Here is a 20558-nt window from a genome sequence, read left to right as displayed (position 1 = left end):
CAAGCGCAAGGTCATGAGTTCGGTTCCCAGTACCGGAGGAAAACAAAACAAAACAAAAATAAATTCATTACAGGCCACAATTCTCTGTTTGCTTTAGTCCCTAGAAATCTCAGCTGAATTTGGAATCACCTTTGGCAAGTCTATCTGTGCATGACCTTGACCCTAGCTTCATTCTCCTCCCCTTATTTTCCCTTCAGGGTGACATTTTCATTCATTTTTATTCGATTATATCATGCATTTTTTTCAGTCTTACTCAGCTCTTTGGAAAAATGGTGGAGTAGATTTAAATGCAAGGGTTCCACCTCCTGACGGCAACTCGCTGCGCAGCGCTGCCAGTGGGAAGTCACTCGGAGCGGGCTGCGTGCTGCCTGGGAGTGGGCCGGATGGGATTTACATTGACAGTAGCTGAAGAACAAGGGGTGCCGATGTCTTGAGGAATCAAAAAGTGTTGGCCAAATAAGTGCCATCTTGTGAGGGGACTTAGACAATTGGCACTTGTCCGTGGGAGGGAGCTGGTGCCGAGCCTCCCTTTGCCATTCTGCTTAGCCAGGAGGCCTCTCCTCTTGGGGCATTGTGTTCCTCAACACCACCTCATCAGTAGAGCATCCTACTTGTCAGAAGTTGGGAATTGCCCTTCCCTGAACGTGGAGGCCATTGAGACGGCAGATGTTGCTAGTGGTCAGTGCTAAGGCTGTGGGGTCACCTGAAACGAACACACTCCCAAATGACTGCCTTTTATAGTACAGTACATAGCCAGTTAGCGGGGGGGTCGTGTGTGCCCCACTGCGTTCATTGAGATGCACTTGGAGAGTGAGTAGCACGGAGGAGACATCTCACAGGCACAGATCAGGACCCTTTGTGGTTCTCCTCAAGCCCAGACAGAGGGCAGAGGCTGGAGAGGCCCATCTATAAAATGCGGGCAGAGTTCAAAATTAAATTGACAGTCTTATACCAGCCTTCAGGAAGCAGAAAAGGGAATACTCCCCTCTAATTGTACAGTGGTCAGTCTGTAAATATTGCCCAGAGGAGCTGGGGTGGTTGGGGGTAGCCCAGGCAGCCAGAAAGCAGTGACCACAATGGGAGGAAAGAACGCAGGGCTTCCAGAGGCTCATTCATTCATTCAGCCTTCAGCCCTGACAGTGTGCGGGTGAGAAGCACGTACACGATCCTCAGCTACATGGTACCCTCTGTTGAGGACCAGAAAGCTGATGTGGACAGACCCTGTCCCCAGGCAAGCAGCAGCGAGCCAGCCATACTAAGAGAGTGGGAGATTCGTCTGGAACCCAGCTCCCACCCTGAGCATCCTCTGCTGCCTAGCGCACACCTGGCCTCTCCTGCTCCCCCATCTGCCAGCTCCGTGATGTCTACATCTCCTGCCATCTGCTATGGTCTTCCACTTTTCCAGCTCCTCACCTGCTGCTTCCTTGTTCTGTGGTTTCCAGTTTCCCCTGGTGTAGTGTTTCATGCCCCTTCTTTACTTGACCTCCTGGACTAAGCCTCAGAATCCTTCTCAAGGAGCATTTAATGGGATAATCTCAATTCAAAGGAGACTCAGGCTTAGAGCTATTGAGCCACAGGAGGTGGCTCTGGAGAGGACCTTACAGAACGGGTGAGATTAGGTAAGGGCTTTGGGACATTGTGGGACACAGGTCAGAGCAGGAATGCCTGAGGTGTGCTGGAGCGGCAGAGGAGGCCACATGCAGAAAGCTTGACCACCGTGCTGAGGTCCTTGGACTTGACCCTGTGGGCACTGAAGCCAGACTGGAAGAGAAGTCCCAGAGGCGGGTCACTTACTGCAATTTCTGGTGGACACACTGAGCCTCACACTGAAGTTCAGAGCTGTGCTGCCTGAACGTGCAACCTCACCACACAGGCCTGCCCTGGGGAGATGGGTGCTGGTCCCTGGAATGTGAGTGCTCCCTCCAATCCTCCCATTGTCGCCTCTTTTCTTCTATTTAGTGGCGTTCAGGAGGGTGGGGGAGCCTGTCATCTGTATGCATTAGGCAGCTGATTTCTTGTAGACGCACAAGCTGTCATTAAGTTCTTGTGCAGCTTTTTCCGCCTTACTAGTCAGAAGCATTGTTCTCAGGGGTACCAGCCCAGGCAAGTTCCGCACCTCACTGCCTCTGACCACCAAAACAAAAGAAACTCACATCCTTCTGTTGTGGGCAGAACGATGGTGAGAACTCACCCCTGGGGCCTTGCTCAGGCCGGACCCGGAGCATAGCGATGGGGGACGTGAAGGAGCCGGCTAGGCGCTTGTCCCTGTGCCTCTTCCAGCCCATCTCTAGCGCCTGCACTAGTGGGAATATGGCCAGCTCTCCTGAGTTCCTTCAGTTTCTCCCTTCTCCATCCAACATACCTGTGGCTTCCTTAGGCTCCGTGTCTCCACATCGTCACGGATCTTCTCCATCCCCTTTCCTCTTTCTTGTTAGCATGCTCATCCTTAAGGTTTTTCCTTCGTTCTCCTAGGGACTTGTCCCCTTGATCTTGCCCCTTCTATTGTGTTCATTCTCTCTCTGTGTGTGTGTCTCTTTTTTTTTTTAGTGCTGGGGATTGAACCCACGGCCTCTTGCATGCTAGGCAAGAGCTCCAGCACTGACCAGCACCCCAGCCCCTCATTGTCGTTCTTGCCTCTTTGTCTCTGTTAGCTCTTTCTCCACTTTTTTCTTTCTTTCTCCAGATCCACGCCATAAAGCATTCCCTCAGCAGCTAAGTGACTGCCAAAGTCAGCTGGGGCTGCTGAAACACTGAACTATGGATGGGTGGTTCCCAACAGGAATATATTGCTTATAGTTCTGGAGGCTCGGAAGTCCAACCACAAGGTGCTGGTGATTTGGTTGCTGGTGCACTTACCTCCCTGATTGCAGATAACCACCTTCTCACTCTGTCCTCAGAAGCCAGAGGGAAGGAGCTGTGGTATTTCAGGACTTGACTTGACTTTTTTTATTTAATATACAGGATCTCACTGTGTTGCCCAAACTAGTCTCAAACTCATATGTTCAAATGATCTTCTTGCCTCAGCCTCCTGAGTAGCTGAGAGTAAAGGCCTCTGTCACCCTGCCTGGCTTTGAATTTTTAATTCTATGTAAACATCCAGGAAAATGTAGAAGTTTATTGTTAGGGATCTGTTGGGCTTACTTACAAACTTGATTCAACTCTTAAACATTAAAAGTGATTTATTTACTTAAACCTCTTAAAATATTTAACTGAGAGACAAGCAAAATGTTCTCAGGTGTTTAAGTCTGTCTAGTAATGCCAGTAAATCTGACAAAATTATGGAAGTACTATTAAGGTGTTTTAACTTAAAAATCACAAGTATGCATCAGTTTCTTAATCACGTACTTAAATATTGAAATGCCAGGACAGACCCGTTAGGCCACATTCTCTTAAACAAAACCAAATCACGAAGTTAAACACCAAATGTTTCACTTTGCTTGTAATTTTGGCACACAAAAATACAAATACCACAAGCTTGATTTGTATTTATAAACTTAATTCCAGATCATCCTGTTTGAAACTTGGCCATTTATTAAGGAAATAATTATTGCAGTTATGTCATTTTGGAATTATCTTCCAGGAAGGCTGAAATGGCCCAGCACTCTGGCCCCACTGACAGCCTGTTGAGAGGGCTGTGTTCTTACCCTTAAATAAGATGGCCGTCTCACCTTCAGAGCCCCAGGAATTCACATCTGTGGTTTGATTGGTATCACTTCTCAACTCTCCAGTCTTGGAAGCTGGCAGCTCCCCAACAGGCTTTGCTAGCCATGATTGGATTTGCTTTTATTTTCCTCTTTGGATATTTACAAGTCTCCAGGCTAGCTCTAAATACCTTTGAACTTGAAGAGCTCTATATTTGCTCATATTCTTCATAACATCATAAAACTCTTGACAGTCGTTTTTTATTGAATTCTGAATATGTCTGAGCTTTCTGTGACACTGTGGTTATAACTTCTAAAGTCACTCCACTGATGTATTCTTGTATGCATACACACACGGGCACACGCATGCACACACAGAGTCACGGGAGGTTTCTAATTGTGCGTGTCTGGTCTTCAGCGGATCCTCCAGGGCTGGCTCGATGAAAATACTTTGGAGTAGTCCAGGGCATTCCCCTGCCCACACCACCTGGGCCGCCTCTACTTGGCCCTGTCAGCGTGCCTTGTAGAGAGGGAGTTACGTGACCCAGCAGTCACTTTATGCCTTCTTGTGCTGTCCTAGCAGACGTGGGTGACAATGTGTAAAGCGAGAGCAAACTGGAGCCCTCTGAGCACCCTGGGAGCTGGGTTGAGAGTGTCCCTGGATTTCTAAGTTTCACCCTGCAGAGTGAGGAATGCCTTGAAAATGCTGACAGTTTGTTGAGGTGTCTCTGGGTGGAGACACCTTAAGTCAGTCCTTTCCTAGGGTGGCAGTACCTGCTGCTGGCCTGGATTTTGAGTTTGCCCTGGGCTGGACAAGCCAATACTCCTGCTAATGTTAGGGGGAGCAAAAGCTGGAGTCTAGCCTAGGCAATTTAGTGATTTAGCAAGAATTTGTCTCAAAATCAAATGTTTAAAAAGCTAAAAATGTAGCTCAGTGTGAGGGACCTAGGTTCAATGCCCAGTACTTCAAGAAAAAAAAAGCCCTTGTCACTAGCTCCCTCTGGGTACCCTGGATCGAGCCCAGGCTGTGAGAACCAGCAGACTTCTCAGGGCCAGCTGAGCTCACCAGGAACTGGCATCTGGCTCACATCCACCTCTTTTGTCTCGCCAGCATAGCTGGCTTCCCCTGAGTTAGGGCCTCCCTGCTCCCAACTCCCAGTCTGGGGAATTTGCAGCCCTATAAGCCGTTCAAAAATCCCTTTCTAAAGAAACCATTTAGACACACTTGGCAAGAGGCAAATCCTATTAGCAATTGTCTAAGCAATCCTGGGCTTTCAGAGAACACGGTGTTCTTTGCAAGGAGACGTAGAGCCCCTTCCGTCTTGGGCTAGGAGCCCTAGCAAGTTTTCTTCCTATCTCCTCCATCCTTGGGATTTGAGAGGGAAGACAGCCTAAGGCAGTGATGGCGAACTTTTTGGAGCTTTCAGTGATACAAACAGCCTGCTGCCACCGCTGGCCTAAAAGCTGTGCATGGCCTAGAGTGATGCCCATCCTGCCCAGCAGGACCAGGATCTAGTCAGGGAGAGACTGGGCGGAAGGACCCGAGGGCAGCTTTCGGCCTAGCAACCAGTTTTCTGTTTCTTTCCCTTTTTCTCTCCCCCCGTTTTTCTTTCATTTTTCTCCTTCTGCTTTCTTCTCCCTTTTCCTTGTTCCCTTTCCTCCTCTTCTAGTTCCCTCCTTTCTCCTCTTTCCTTTTCCTTCTCCCTTGGCTCTTTCAAAAAACAGATTTGAGGGAGAATCTGTAGAAATAAATAAAAATGACACATGTGGAGCTTTTAGTTTTTCATCAGGAGAGGACAAGCCGATTCTGGCATTTTTTGTAGGCAAATCTCAGTGTGGAAAGGGCTGGTGGGGGCTGTTTGGAGCGGTCCTATTAGCTGGCAAGGGCAGGCTGGGGGCAGCCGTGGTGCTTTGTTTTGTGTGTCATCTTTAATTCTGAAAAGATTTAAAAAAAAAAAAAAAGGACAGAGAATCATGTGATAAACACCCATGTGACTGGCACCCAGAACTGACATTTCTGCTCAGGTATTTGAAATGTGAACCAATGAGCAAAAGGCCCCACGCTTAGTTCCTAGCACCTCCTCTGTAAGGAAAAACATAAATGAATGGGGAGCACTGTTACAGACAAAGGTGAGAGTTCCTTTACTGTCTTGTCTTCTTCCTTCCCTTGCCCTGGGGGAACACTGCCATGCAGTTCATGTATAACCTCATAAGCTGCTTTTACATTTTTCATATATTTATACACAGATGTAGATATAGATATAAAATAGCATTTTGTGCAACTTGCTTTTCTCATACTACGTTTCCAAGATTTATCCTTGTTAGTGTTTATATCTAGTTCATTTATCCTCAGCACTGGAAAGTGTTTCGTTGTATGCCTGTGCCAGTCGTTGATCTGCTCCATTGTTGCTGGATGGTTGCTGGTTTCTAGATTTTCTGTATTATAAGAGCATTGCCAGACATGTCTTCCTGCCTGCTTCCTGGCACAGGTACCAGCCTGAGCAGCTTTGGATCTGCTGGCGCAGTTCCAGTGGGTCCAGGCCACCCCTTTGATCTCCCTTGCATTTCTGCAGGCTTCCCCACGCAAACCATCTACTCCTTCCTGTCAGTTCCGTAAGTCAGGGAGAGTTTCGGGGATCCAGTGAGCAGAACTGACAGTTGATGTGGCTGAGGCATTGGTTTGTATTTGTCATCCCCACCCCAGCCCTAGGGCCCTTCAGTTCTGATTTTCATTCTATGTTAATCCACATATTATGACCCCATTTAAGAAAACTCAAATATATCTTATCTCACCCACATTCCTGCCTTACTAGCACAACTGTTTCCACTTTTCCTGAGTCCCTTGGTCTCTATTCAGGGACACACACACTTACACATAGCTGTAACATACACATAACACTTGTATCCTGCATTTTTTTCCTTAATGTACTACAAAACTCTCGCTGCAGTCCTCACAATGGCCGTTTTCATGATTGCATGGTGTTTTACCCAGTGATGCACCCTAATCTGTGCTTCCAGGCCAGGATCTGCTTTTCTTCCAGTTTCTCTTCCCAGCTTCTAGCAATCTTTGGGGAATGATCCTCATCCCCTCAGATCACGCTGCTGTCCAGCTACAGAGAAAGCTAGGTTACAAGCCCCCGGCTCCATCCCTTTCTCCCCATGGTCCTGGAGGAGTTCAGTTTCTTTGCCCTAAGTACCCGCTTCCCTCCTCCCAGACCCCTAAAACTCTTACTAGTAATAGAAAAATAAGCTGGGTGTGGTGGTGCATGCCTATAATCCCGGCTACTCAGTAGCTGAGGTGGAAGGGTTACAAGTTTTTGAGCCCAGCCTGGGCAACTTAGCAACCCTCTATCCCAAAATAAAAAATAAGGGCTGAGGACATAGCTTAGTGGTACAGTGCTTGCCAGCATGTATGTGCAAACAACATGTAGTATGTGCAAAAAAAAGAGTCGAGGAGAAAGAAAAGAAAAACAAACTAAATCATGGGGCATACGCAGTGCACCTGGCTTTGAGATTGTTCTACACACGCACAGTAGGTTCCCCCCAGGGGAAAGGAGTTTGGAGTTGGCTACATGAACTGTCTCTCTTCTCTGCTTTGAAGGAGTTGGTAGAAGGGACTCTTAGGTACTGCTCCAGGTCCAGCCCAGCTTTCCAGGCCTGGGGTCTAGGGGGTCAGCTCCCTCTAGGAGCATAAGGTACAGATTCTAAGCCCAAAAGTTAAGCTTAGGTCAGTTCAAGTAAAAGACCACCATCCCCATTCTTCGCAGACATTACTGCTGTTAGAACTCAGGTTGTGATATTGACTTCGTCTCTTCTGTTCTTTAGCTGACTTCCTCCGGCCCAGCCTGAGGTTACTGCTGTTCTCCCTAGCACAAGGCCCCAGTCCTCTGTGCCTCTGCCTGCTCACCAGCCAAGGCATCGGCTTAGAGATGACTTTTTTAAAAACTGAGCTGATTTATAATAATAGTGGGTGGTTACGGAGTACTTACTGTATACTAGGTACTCTGCTAACGGTATATTACATTAACAGCTTGTTTATTCCTCCCCACAGTCAAATAAGATAGGAAACTCATTATCCTCATTTGGCAACTGTGGAAATGAGGCTTGAAGAAGTTGAGGAACTTGCCTAGATCTTCCTTAGAATCCCAGCTGATTTTCCCCCAGCTGCCCCAGTCATCAAAGCTGGGGAATGAGGACTCAAGTGAAACAGTAATGAGTGCCCTTTTTAATTCCCTACAAGAAGCTCCTTACTGGCCTAGAAGACTGTTTTGTATAATAGTATCAGTTAGAAATTTGCCACCAGGCATGGTGATGCACACCTGTAATCCCAGCACTCGGGAGGCTGAGGCAGGAGGATTGCTGCAAGTTCGAGGCCAGCCTGAGCTACAAAGTGAGATAAAGGCCAGACTGAACTGCATAGCAAGACCTTGTCTCAATAAGACAAAAAAAAGAAAAAGAAAGAAAAGAAACTTGTGGATCCCTTGAAGATTCCTATTGAGGCTTCCCTCTTATTTTCTCTCAAGAAGTCTTGACTTCAGAGAAACTGCTTCAGGGGCTGCATGACAGGAAAAGAGAAGGAAGAGGTGATCACAGTCTCAGCCTTCATCTCCACTGCCTTGGGGAAGGAAGAGAGCAAGCGGAGAGTGGTGCAGGGAGCTGCCGCCGTGGGGACCTTCCCAGCCTTAGATGTGAGAGTCTCCAGCCAGGTGCTGGAGGGGTCCTCAGCAGAGGCAGCCGTCTGGTGGGGAGAGCAGGGTTCCTGTGCTGACATGACTACCGACGGCCAGGGTCACCTTGGGTAGGCGACTCGACCACTGGAAGGCAAGGATAATGGTGCTTCCTGCGGCCGCTGTTAGGATGATTAAATGAGGTAGCATCTGTATCAAGCTTGGCGAGAGCAGGCACACCATAGAAGCAGGCTCCCCTTTGCTGGCTGTCTGATTCAACAGCAAAGGAAAGCACCCCCTCAGGGCTCTAGAGCCAAAAGCCAAGATCAGTTGAAGGGAGAATGGCCGTTATGCTTTTCCCTATCCATGAGCCATATGTGGGTCCAAGTATGACTGTGGGGGTTCTTACGGTTCCGTTATGCACCCCGGTCACGTATCTGACACTGCCCTGACCCTGTGTACCTCACTGTTTTGGGCTTTGGTGCCCACAGCACCAAAACACACCAGGAGACTTTGTGTTTGCACGGCTGAAGAAACAGGCGGGGAAACCCAGGCCCACAGGAGATGTTCCTTGACAGAATCAGCTGGGGACTCCTCAGCAGCTGGTTGGGGGCTCCGGTCCTTGTTTTGCTGCCCTTGTCCCCACGGACAAGGACTCAAGAGAGGCCATGGTCATGGTAGCAAAGAAGTCCTCTTATGGTAGTCTCTTGGAGGGAAACTGAGGCACTGGCCCAGGCAGCGGGCTGCTTGGCCATCAGATTTTCCATCGTCTGTGTTCCCCGCCCTCTGTGGCCGCCTGTCCTCCCCAGACCAGCTCGGCATCCCAAGGCCACTGCTGTTTCTGGCCGCAGCGGTGGGCAGGCTGTGGTTTACCCCATTGCTCATAATTGCCCAGTTTCAGAAACATACAGCTCAGATGAAGGAACTGTGCCAGAGCTTTATTGGGATGCGGTAATGTGGGGCCCTGCACGCAGCTGACTTGAGTCCACACCCTGGTCCCAGGGACAGAGACACGCTCAGTGTGGGCCCGGGCCTGTGGGGGGGAGAAGCAGCTGTTAGGACAAGGCTGGAAGCACCGGGCTCCTGGGCTCCGACACATCCTGTTCATTGCCGAGCGAGCGCACCTTAAAAGTCCCCAGGGAGTGACGGCTGCATGTGTCTGTGTGTGATGTGGCAGGAGTGGCAGTCCTGGAGCCCGGTTCTCTCTGGACCTGTTCCCTGACACGTCCAGCCACTTCTTCTAATAGGTGTGAACATAATGGATTCATTTATTCCTTTTGAAGACAGGCCCCCCACCGCATGCCCACTGGGCTGGCTGCCGCAGCAGGTTACAGAACACCAGGGCCACATTTCTGGTATTCAACCGTCCCCCCGACAGAGAAGTAAAATGTCAGTGGAGCAAATTACTGACCAAATACTTTGGAATCTATAAATATTAAATTTCCCTGGCTTTCATATAAAATTCAAGCTCTGTTCTGGCTTGGGAGGGGAGGTGTCTGGATTGCTTTGGGAGGGGAGGGGACAGATACCAATGGAGAGACAAATGTCCCCAGAGGACAGGGAGGAGGCTGACTCTGTGGTTGATGAGGGGGGCAGCCTTGGCCAGAGGAGGAGTGGTGGGGAGTGGGGTGTGAAGAGCAAACAAGTGCAGACGCAGACAGGACTGTCACCCAGGAGGAACTTTTCTCAGTGTTTGCCGGTGGCCCCCTGGTTGATGGTGTGTGTATCTGCAGGCAGGCAAGCTCTACGTTGCGTTTCTTACTCTAGCCCAGGATCCCGGGTACTGTTCCCTGTGGGGACTGCCCAGCGTATATTGGCACCAGGGCTGAGCCCGGGGGTAGGGGACGGCAAAAGGCTATGCTACTCAGGAGCAGCCAGCTGTCCGCTTCCCTCTCTTCTGCCGCTACAGCCCTGGCCCCAGGCTCCTCCCTGCACCCCGCTGCTCGCTGTGGCCCTGGGTCTGTGTGAAGAGTCTGCTCCTGTTGGCTGCCGTGTGTGGTGTGGGGTGTGTGTGTGTGTGTGTGTGTGTGTGTGTGTGTGTGTGTGTGTGTGTGTGTGTGACTCTCTATAGGTGGGAGGTCTCCTGTATCTTTAGGGAATCACCAGTGACTACCTTTTCCACTGTGCCAAGACCCTGTGTTTGGTCTTCCTCCTCCTCCTCTTCTTCTTCCTGCTCCTCCTCACAGTGCTAGGGATCAAAATGAGGACCTGTTGTATATTAGGAAGGTGCCCTACCACTGCATACATCCCTGAGCCGCCGTGTGCTCAATTCTGGTTTTGTTTTTGGCGTTTTTTTTTTTTTTCCATACTAGGGATTGAAACTCCGGGCCTTCACACTGAGGAACATCCTCAGTCCTGTTTAAATTTATTTTGAAATAGGGTCTCACTAAGTTGCTAAATTGCCCAAGCTGGCCTCAAAACTTGCAGTCTTCCTGTCTCGGCCTCCCAGAGGGCTGGCAGTGTAGGTATGGACCACCACGCGCAGCTGTGTGCTCATTTTTTAAGGGCATTACTCATTGCTCTTGCAGGGTGGGAAAGGGTAGGAATACAGCACCTTCACATGTCGTCACTGGGGGCCCCGGAGGCCCCTGAGGCCCTGGCAAAGCAATTGCTCAGGGTTTTTAGAGAGGTTCCACGCAGACCCAAGGAAGTATTGCAGTTACCCAGCAGCCAAGCCTGGATCCAGCCCAAGGCTTTCAGGCTCCAGGCCTGGATTCTTGATTGTGAGTGTGCCTTGTGTCCCCGATCTGGCCACCCCTCCCAGACTGGTGGCCAAATGAGCACTCTCTCTTGCAGGCATCCCCACGCTCATCGTGCTGGACCCACAGGGGGAGGTAATCACACGGCAGGGGCGGGTGGAGGTGCTCAACGACGAGGACTGCAGGGAGTTCCCGTGGCACCCCAAGCCCGTGCTGGAGCTCTCTGACTCCAATGCTGTGCAGCTCAACGAGGGGCCCTGCCTCGTCCTTTTTGTAGGTATGGAGCTCAGCGGGGGGCCCAGGGTGGGGAAGGGCCAGGATGGACCTCACTGGAGCGCTGCCTGTCCCTGCAGCCTCTTCCTGCCACTAACCGGGTTGAGCTTGGGCCTTTGTCTCTCTGCAGCAGCCTCACTTTTGACCCCGATGATTTATTCATGGCTCTCCCCCTGGGGGAGGTGGTCTGGGAGCTGTTACTGCTGTGCTTTTCACAGCAGCAGCGTGTGAGAACTCCACATTACCATCCCTGTGGCCCAGTGAGATGAGCCAGATTGCTTTTGTAAACTGAACAACACCTAGTTCTAGCTAAGAACTGTGTTGCTCCCGGCCTTGGGACTTGTTGCTTTCCTGCAGCCGAACTGCTGTACTAGACCGTGGCAGGGATGGCCCGTACCTCGGGGCTGTCCTGGCTGCCAGCTGGGCAGAATAGGTCAGGCCTGGAGGATGCCCCCAGCCCCACATGAACAGAGCCATTGTTGGAAAGAGGCGGGGCCGCACACACAGCAGCTGCAGGGGGCTGGGCCCCCTCAGGCTATGACTCACCCCGGGCTGCTTCTGCGCTGTGCTCAGGCTGTTCCAGGGCTGCAACAGCTGGCCGGGGAGTCGGGGAGACATCCCTGGCTCTTCCATTACTTACTGACCCCGTAGGTGGCTGCTCCCATCTAGGGCAGAAAGACAGGAGAGCATCCATATTGCGATCCCTGTGGCCCAGTGAGATGAGCCAGATTGCTTTTGTAAACTGAGGAACACACAGTTCTAGCCAAGAACCGTGTTGTGCCCAGCCTTGGGACTTGTCGCTCTCCCGCAGCCAAACTGCTGTAGTAGATCACGGCTGAGAGGGGCCATACCCGCTTTGCTGAGAGACTGAGGAGCAGCATCCTCCTCCGTTATCTAAGGTCTGGTTTGGGGAGCACCGGAGAGGAGCTGATAAGCAGACGCGAAGGAATTCTTAAGCAACTGGACTTGTAGGCTGGGTCTGGGCTTGGGAAGGAAGTCCCCTTAGAGAGAGGCAGCCTTGGGGAATCTCTACGCCAGGGCTTTTCTGCCATCCTAGGTTAGTTAGGAAATAATTCTGAACCCAGGGACAGTTAGGTACCTCATGGCCATCAGCAGAGATGTGGAAACAGGGTCTACCCCAGAGAGGCAAGGCAAGTTGGATAACATCACAAACAGATTAGGTGGGGATCCAGAGTGTGTCTTGCCGTCTCTCTGTGTGCCGTGGGCCTCTTGGGTGGTGCAGCACTGCTGGGTAAAACCACGGTGTAGGAGCCTACTGTCCCCCTCCCCTGCTTTTGCCACTTGGAGATGTTGTGCTTGCTGTCAGCTACAGGTTTCAGCATGCAGGACCTGACACCTCTGTGTACGGCTGCTCGTGCTGGGGGAACCTAATCTGCGTTCTCACATGCAGTTGGCCCTCTCCTTCTCTGCCAGTACTTCTGCCATTTTCACTACAAGACCAGAGGTCCCAGGTCATGGCTTTGCATTCTGTGATGGAGAAAAAGACCAGTAGGGACCTCAGGTCCTTGCTTAGGGGCCAGCTCAGCTTCTAGGGTGGGTTTGCAAGGAGTTCAGTGATAAGGTGTCTGCCCAGAGTGGTACTCACTGAGGCAGGTTGCCCCTGGTGAGCCAGTGCGGGAAGGTACTGTGTGAACGTTCTTTGTTGCTGCTACGCACACATGTGCACGCGGGAAGTAAGACCTATGTCTAAGACAAAGTTCTTTCCCACTCAGGGGCTGTTCAGACGGGCCTTTCTGTAGCTCAGGCCCAGGACCCAGGCCCACTTGGTGAGCACCAGCATTTAACAAGCCAGAGTTTTCTATCTCTTTCCCTCTTCCTCCATCACAGATTCTGAGGATGATGGAGAGTCTGAGGCAGCCAAACAGCTGATTCAGCCAATAGCGGAGAAAATCATTGCCAAGTACAAAGCCAAAGAGGAAGAGGCACCACTTCTGTTCTTTGTGGCTGGGGAGGTGAGTGTGGAGGGGGTCTGACAAGGCTGGCTCAGCAGGGTACTTTTCGGGCATGAGTGACACTGGCCTTGAGGGGCTTTGAAGGGACCTCTGGGCCTGGGTTGACTCTGCCATAGACAAATGTGGAAGCAAAGGTATATCGTTTGCCCAGGAAAACCATTTCCTACCCCTGCTGCTTCGTGCTTCCTTCCTTCCTACCCGGCAGCCTCAGAACAGTAAGAAACCCTCCCAGGGCTGTTACTCAGGCTGCTGGGGAGTCCCCCCACACACATCTGCCATCCGCTGTCACTCCATGGTGCTAGGGTCAGAACAGGCCCAGGATGCTTGACACAGGGTCAGCTTGCTAGTTCCTCCACACCGGCCTGCAGAGTGGCCTTACTTAGCCCATTGCAGGGATCCCGACTTGACCACAGCTGGGGTCTGCAGTCACCCAGCCAGCTCAGAGAGAGAGCGCTGAAGTTGGAAACTGTTGTTGTTCCCAGCCTTCAGCATCTGAGGCCTGGCCCTAAAAGGCCTCTGTTGGGCTGGACAAGACAAAGGACTTTTCCCAGCATAAGAAAGCAGGCCCTGGAGTGGAACCCTGTGCACAGGTGACAGTATGCCCTGAGGTATGGGAACCTGCATCTCACAGATAGCCATTTTCTGCGAGATGGCCACATAGCGCAGGCGTGCTCCTTGCTGGGAGAGAACCCTCCGCGCATGCTCACTGCATCCTCCCCAACCCCGGCGCCCCCTGAAGCAGGCATTCACCGATACTCTGTGAAGCCAGCCTGTCCTGCACGCACCCCTCTGTACCTCTGGTTGGTCGGAGCCCCTGCTCATTTCACACTGTGTTTGGATCCCAGGAGAGGCATGGGGAAGGGAAGGGGGCTGGCCAGACACCCTGAACCACCCATTCATCACCTCCTCAATAGCCGCCCCTGGCTGCCCTCCCAGGGGCCCCTCGAAAGCAGCTCAAGTCGCCCTGCCCAGCCCAGGGGTGGAGGGGAACAAAGAGGGTTCACAAGCCCTGCCTCAGGGCTCACCAGCCACTTGGCTGCACACAAAGCGCAGTGAGCTGCTCTGCATGTATTAAACTCTAACCCCTGGAGAATGGCTGGGAAGAAAAGATGGGTGCAGAACAGAATGGGCTGAGGGCTGTGGGGCGGGGACGTAGAAATGGGGCTGAAAAGGAGCATTTGCGGGTTTTCAGGATCCCAGGCACCCAGCCAAGTGCTTCACCTGCTGTCTCCTTTGTATCTCACCTCTCTGGCTGGGAACCTAGCCATTGTCCTGTCTCGGAGGAGGAAAGCAAGGTTTGACTAGTTGAGGGACCCCTGTGCTCCCTCCAGGGTGCCAGAGCTAGCTCACTCTCACCCCAGCCCCGGAGAGGGAGCTCTTGTTAAATCCACTGGGCAGGGAATGGGACCTGGGCTTGGAGAGGTGTCTTGTCCAGGTCACACGGGAATGGGCAGCAGAGAGGGCGTTGAAGTTGAGGACACAGTGACTCCCAGAACAGCGCTGTTCCTCCTTCGGTCCACGGGCTCTGATAAATGGACTCACTCATGCCTAGAAGGAGGCGGTTGGGGAGGGTGAGGACAGGAGGAGGGCTGCCTGGACCCAGAAGGCTGGGCAGAGGTGGCTGTGTCGTCCACTTCCAGTCCCTCCCTGCTCCAGGCTTGCTGTGTATTTCATCAGGGCTTCTGGCATCGATGGCTTCCTTGGTCCCATTCTCTGTCCTCATGGTCAGAAGCAAAGCAGTGTGGAAGGGGCAAGGAAAAGGGACAGGGAGCTGGAACATCAGGCATTGACTGAACCCAACACTCTGGCCTGGGGTAAAAGAGGCCCCATTTTTCTGTCTTGCTGCTATCCCCTGTGGCAGGCAGAATTCATCACTCCTGAAGCCATAGTGGACATTGAAACTCATCTCCCTGTGATTTGCTCAGCAGGAGACAGAGAGGGGAGGCAGGGGAGCCCTGGGCTTGGTCTAGGCTCCTAGTGGGAATGAGATGTGCAGTATTTGTCCAGGTGCCTCCCTCTGTTTATCCTGAAGATTTTTTTATTAACCCCGTATGGAGGCCCTGAATTGGGTGAAGATTGCCAGAGATGTGGAATCATTCTGCATTTGCTGGGAAGGTGCATACTGTCTTAGGGGGAAGAAAAGACTATCACTAACAGTTTTCCTAAAGATTTGCTTTCTGAGAAAGTGATGGTTTGGGGTTTGTTTTTGTTTTTGTTTTTGTCTCAGAAATCAGTGAGCTGTAAACATGCCCCCTTTTCACCCCCATTTAAGGCCAGAAATAATAAAAGCCCTTTCTTTACAGGGTAATTCACGTTTTTCATTAAGTTTATTATTTATTTATTTTGTGGCATCTGGGATTGAACCCAGGGCTTTTGCACTGAGCTACATCCCCAGCCCTTTTATTTTGTATTTTTGAAACAGGGTTTTGCTAAGTTAAGTCACTCTGGCTGGCCAAAGCTTGCCCTCCTGCCTCAGCTTTCAAGAACACTGGGATTACAGGCATGTGCCACCATATCTGGTTCTTCAAGTTTAGAATATTGTCCATTTAATAGCACAATGATCCCAGGGTGGGTAAAGCCTGTTTTCTGTTACCTAACAAATGAGGGTCAGTAGTGTGAAAGGCCAGCCCAAATTGTCGCTTCCTGACAAACCTTTTTCTCACCATTAGATTTGTGTTTGCTTTTATATTTGAACAAGGCAGTGCCCGATATGAGAGAAATTCACCTGGACAGCTGCCGGGAATAGGTATAAAGCAGCAGTTTCTTTCTCCGACAAACACAGCCAACCAGCAAAAACTGTAGTCCGTAAGCAGCCCTGCCTTCAGGCAACTCCTGCTTTCCTTAAAACCACAGTGTGGGAGGCAGTGAGTTGTTTCTATTTAAGACCATTCCAGAGTCCAAGTCCAACGCAAATAATTCACAGGGGGGCTACAGATAATTAAGAATTAATTGCCGTCTGGCACGTACCTGTAATCCTAGCTGCTGGGGAGGCTGAGGTAGGAGGATTGAAAATTTGAGGCCAACCTAAGCAGCTTAGCCAGACCTTATCTCAAAATAAAACACCAAAAGGGTTAGGATGTAGGTTAGTGGTATTGTTGATGGACGGTCAGTCCCCAGGACCATATACCACACACCACACAAAAGAGCAGACCAGGCATGGTGGCACATGCCTGTAACCCCAGCGCTCAGCAAGTGGAGACAGGAAGATTGCCAAGTTTGAGGCTGCATAGTAAGTTCAAGACAAGCCTGGACATAGTGAAACCCTGTCTCAAAAAGAGAGCAATCAAAGGATATCATACTTTTAAAACTCAGAGGTCATGTTAAAGTTGCTTTCATGCGAACAAAGACAGATGACTCCCCTGTGGTTTGGGGGATACACAGGGAATTTTCCAGAGCAGTGGGCTTCTCCCTAAGGCAGGGTGGGGTTACCTGCCCTTCAAATAGGGGTGCTGTCCCTGTCTTCTGAGGAGAATGGGCTCCCCAGGGGGGACTCTGTTTTTTAATCTTTGAGGGGGACTTTGTTTTTTAAATTTGCTAGTTTTCTCTCTCCTCTGGTGACTTCCAGGATGACATGACTGACTCCCTGCGAGATTACACCAACCTGCCTGAGGCTGCCCCTCTGCTCACCATTCTGGACATGTCCGCCCGGGCCAAGTACGTGATGGACGTGGAGGAGATCACCCCTGCCATTGTGGAGGCCTTTGTGAATGACTTCCTAGCAGAAAAGCTCAAACCAGAGCCCATCTAGTGGAGCTCCGGCCTCCTGAGCCATTATTTAAGACTGTCTCCTCTTCCTCCTCCCCTTTTTCCCCTCTGCCCTTGGACTTTACCACCGTGTACTGAATCACACAGCCCAAGAGTCCAACCTCTCTGCAGTGCCTTGTTTCTGCATTAACTCCTCAGCCAGCACCCAAAGGTGCCCATCCTCACAATAGCAGCTGTACCTACCATGTTGGGAGATTGCTTAGGATTTGTGGAGATGACATAACCTAGCTAAAACTAGCACTGCAGCACTCTCTCTCCAGGTCACTAGCTCTCGGTGAAGGCCCTGTTAGGGTGACCGATAGCAGATTGAGGTCTGACTCTGGAGTCATTGCACATACCCAGCACCCAACAGAGCTGGAGGGGAGCTGCTTGGTGACACACAGGCACACAGATGGAGCAGGGAGAGGGCCGCTGGCTTGGCAGGCACCAGCCGAGAGCTGTTGGTGAGAGCACCTTTTTCCAGAGGACCTGGTCTTTTTTGGTCCTAGGGATAAACAGCAGCTTGTCAGTGGGTTCTTGGGCAGCAAATCTCCAAATCTGAAAGGAAGCTTATGGGTTTGGGGGGGTGAGAAAAAAAGTAGCTAAGGTAACGATTCACATAGTAATTGCTTACTTTTATTGAGTTTCTGCCGTGTGACTGGAGGTTCTCATTTCTCCCTTTTACCTCTTTCTTCTTTGCTCTTCACTTTCTCCTAGTTTCTGCCTGCTGCTGCAAGCAGCTTCTGCTGTCTTGGAATTTCATTAATGAATTCTTTTCCTTGGGCATCTTCCCAAGACACTGGGCCCTGAGTTCTTAGAGGAGCTGTGCCAAACTGGCACAGACCTGCCTCTGCCCAGCTCTGTGCCTGAGGCTGCTGGACCTCTGCCAAGGCACCTGCACCCCCCTGCGTTACCCTTGTCATTCCCTTTTCTTTTCAAAGCAGCATTAAGAAGCAACAAGAATTTACCTGAAGCTAAGCTTTTCACTAAAAAGCAGCTGCAGAGGGGGCTGTGCCCTAGGGCAGGAGTGGGGACAGAGGACAGGGCAACTACAAGTCAGCCTTGGGCCCCCTTTGCTGGGCCCAGGTAGGCTGGCCTCTTACTTGAGCTGAACTGACCACAAAAAGGGAAACAACTATGTCCTTGGGATTTGGTGGGGAGGGCCTAGGCCTAGGGACTCACAAGGGCTTTCGCCTGTCTCAGGCAGGTGTCAGGGTCTTCTAACACTCCTGGGCCTTCCCTTCAGGGTCACTCAGCACTCTGCCAACCAAAACCATTCATTTGGAAAACCCAGCTTCTCCCATAAGCTGTCGACACTGTTGTTCCTTACCGAAATGGATTGTCGGTTTGTAGTTCAGAGGTACAAAATTAGTTGGTAATTAGACTATTCGATGTTGCCAGCCTGAAATACAATCACCTAGTAAGAAATAAAGCGGGCATCTCTGGACATTATCACCCACTTGGCCTTCCCTGATCGATTAGGGGGTGGCCAGAGACAACCTCTGGTGATTATGTTCCAGAATTTTCAAGAATCCCTTGAACTGGGGCTGGGGAGATAGCTCAGTGGTGGAGCACTCGCGTAGCAAGCTCAAGGCCCTGAATTCATTCCTCAGCATAGGGGCGGAGAGGATCAGGGCAGCCTAAGAATTAACATGACCATCTGTCAGATCTTCTTGGTTCCAGAAGCCAGGAAGCTCATTTGGTTTTTTTTTTGTTTGTTTGTTTGTTTGTTTGTTTTTGTTTTTCTCCGATACTGGGAACCGAACTCATGACCTTGCACTTGCCAGGCAGGCGCTTTTGCCACTGATCTAAATCCCCAGCCCCTCAGGAAGCTCATTTGGATGAGAGGGTGGGAAGATGATCCTCCTGGAGCTCTGGCCACTGCCCCTCCTGGTTTGCCTTGGCAGTTGATGGAGGGTGAATTCCCAGATTGCAAAAGTTGCTGTGGACATCCCTGCAGTGTCCATTCCTGCAGGGGAGCTGAGGGCTCCGAGATCTGAGACGGCGGGGCGGGGGTTGTTGCACACGAGGACTAACTCAGTGTCTGTTACTTGCTTGTTGCTGAGACACGACACCCAGCACCCACAACCTAAAGAAGAGATTTACTTTGGCTGGTGTTTTCAGCCCACAGTCTGCTGGCTCCAAGGCGGGATGGGATGGCAGAAAAATACAGCCTAGGAAGAACTGCTCATGTCACGGCAGCCGGGAAACTGAGAAAACAAGAGCCAGGGAGGGAGAGACACCCTTCCTGGTCACACCGCCAGTGACCTGTCTCTTCCGACAGGCCTCACCTCCTAACAGCAAGTCCGCTCGATCACTCCCAGCATTATTCTGTCACCTTCCAAAAGCCTGCCTGTGCGTGCGTGAGGCTCTTCGGGGGTGGGCGTCTAGATATAGACCGTAACACGTGGCATGGGTGTCCCAGAATGAGGCAAGAGCTGGGGACACCCAAGCCCAGCATACCCAAGGGTGAGAGGCTTCTGAAGCGACTCCCCCAGTGGCGCTCAGGGGGTGGGTACAAGAGGAAGTCCCTCCCCTGGAAGATTCCTGTCCATGTCTTTTTTTTCCCCCTCCCCGTGTCTTATGTCAAGCTTGTCTTGGGCAAGAGGATCCCGCTTAGCAGCTACTTGTCTTTGGGAGCAGAAGCAGCAGGTCCAGTGATGAGTTGCTGGGACCACTGCAGTGGAATAATTAGGGCACCTGTGATACTTTGGCCTGTTCCAGGCTGACTCTTCTCAGTCACCAGCCACCAAAGTCACCTGGATCCTCATCACCAGAGTTCCCCTCTGGGTTGCAGAGGTAGGTTTAGATCAGCAGGGAAGATTTACTGAAAGGGTTTGAGTCTACACAGTGGCTACACCAGGGGGAATATTAGAGACAAATCATTTCACAGGTGCTAAGGAAAACCCCTCTCCCCACAGAAATCCTAAAGGTTATTGATGCAGATAACGTGGGTGGCGTGACAGATCCCACCAAGCAGCTCCAAAATGCCTTACAAGTCTTGTTGCTATCGGAAGCAGGTTAAAATCCCCAGCTGTGACATATTCAAAGACTCCCACTGGCAGCCAGGGAAGCCATGCCCTGCGGGTTGAGGCGGGGAGGTGGCTGTAAGAATGCCACCCCGGGTTTCCTAACTTTGTGTGCACAACTTCCAACAACCTCCAGATCCCACTCCACTCATTCTCACAAGAGAGGAGTTTTTTTAAAAAAATAAAATAAAACTGTCTCACCACATTAAAGATCTGTGTAAAAAAAAAAGGGCACACGTTGGGGTTGGTATGTAGAGAGGGCAGACGGAAACCAAGTTTTCTTCCCAGGAGTGTGGTGATGTTCTGCCGTTGTTTATGTCCCCTCCCCGCAAATGTGGCTTGCAATCAATGCCCATCACTTATCCCAACATAGGGAGCCAGTACTGCTTTTCTGGCATCAGCCAAGCTTCAAGGGGTGATTTTCAGCCAGGCTTTGTTTGTTCCTGTTGCCTCACCAAAGACACTAAAAAGCTGTTCCCACGCTTGCTGCTGGGCTCCACACAGCAAACTGCATTCCTTGATGAGACGAGCA

At 51.0% G+C, this 20558-nt stretch overlaps 1 protein-coding gene across 2 annotated transcripts in view; it reads left to right on the top strand.

The window, feature by feature from the left end:
• Positions 1 to 20236, top strand: part of Nxn (nucleoredoxin) — a gene marked incomplete at its 5' end in the record, with an annotated part of 143553 nt that extends 123317 nt beyond the window's left edge. Inside the window, 3 exon segments of one of the 2 annotated variants that reach the window (XM_013503381.1) lie at positions 11105 to 11284; positions 13129 to 13253; positions 16819 to 20236. In XM_013503381.1, coding sequence (XP_013358835.1) covers positions 11105 to 11284; positions 13129 to 13253; positions 16819 to 17001 — 488 coding nt within the window. 2 annotated transcript variants of the gene reach the window in all.
• Between the last annotated feature and the right edge of the window lie 322 nt (positions 20237 to 20558).

The sequence above is a fragment of the Chinchilla lanigera genome, unplaced genomic scaffold, assembly GCF_000276665.1.
Source record: "Chinchilla lanigera isolate Chin_1 unplaced genomic scaffold, ChiLan1.0 scaffold00080, whole genome shotgun sequence".
Lineage (NCBI taxonomy): Eukaryota > Metazoa > Chordata > Mammalia > Rodentia > Chinchillidae > Chinchilla > Chinchilla lanigera.
The sequence above is the reverse complement of the archived record's forward strand: the minus strand, read 5'-3'. Positions and strand labels throughout refer to the sequence as shown.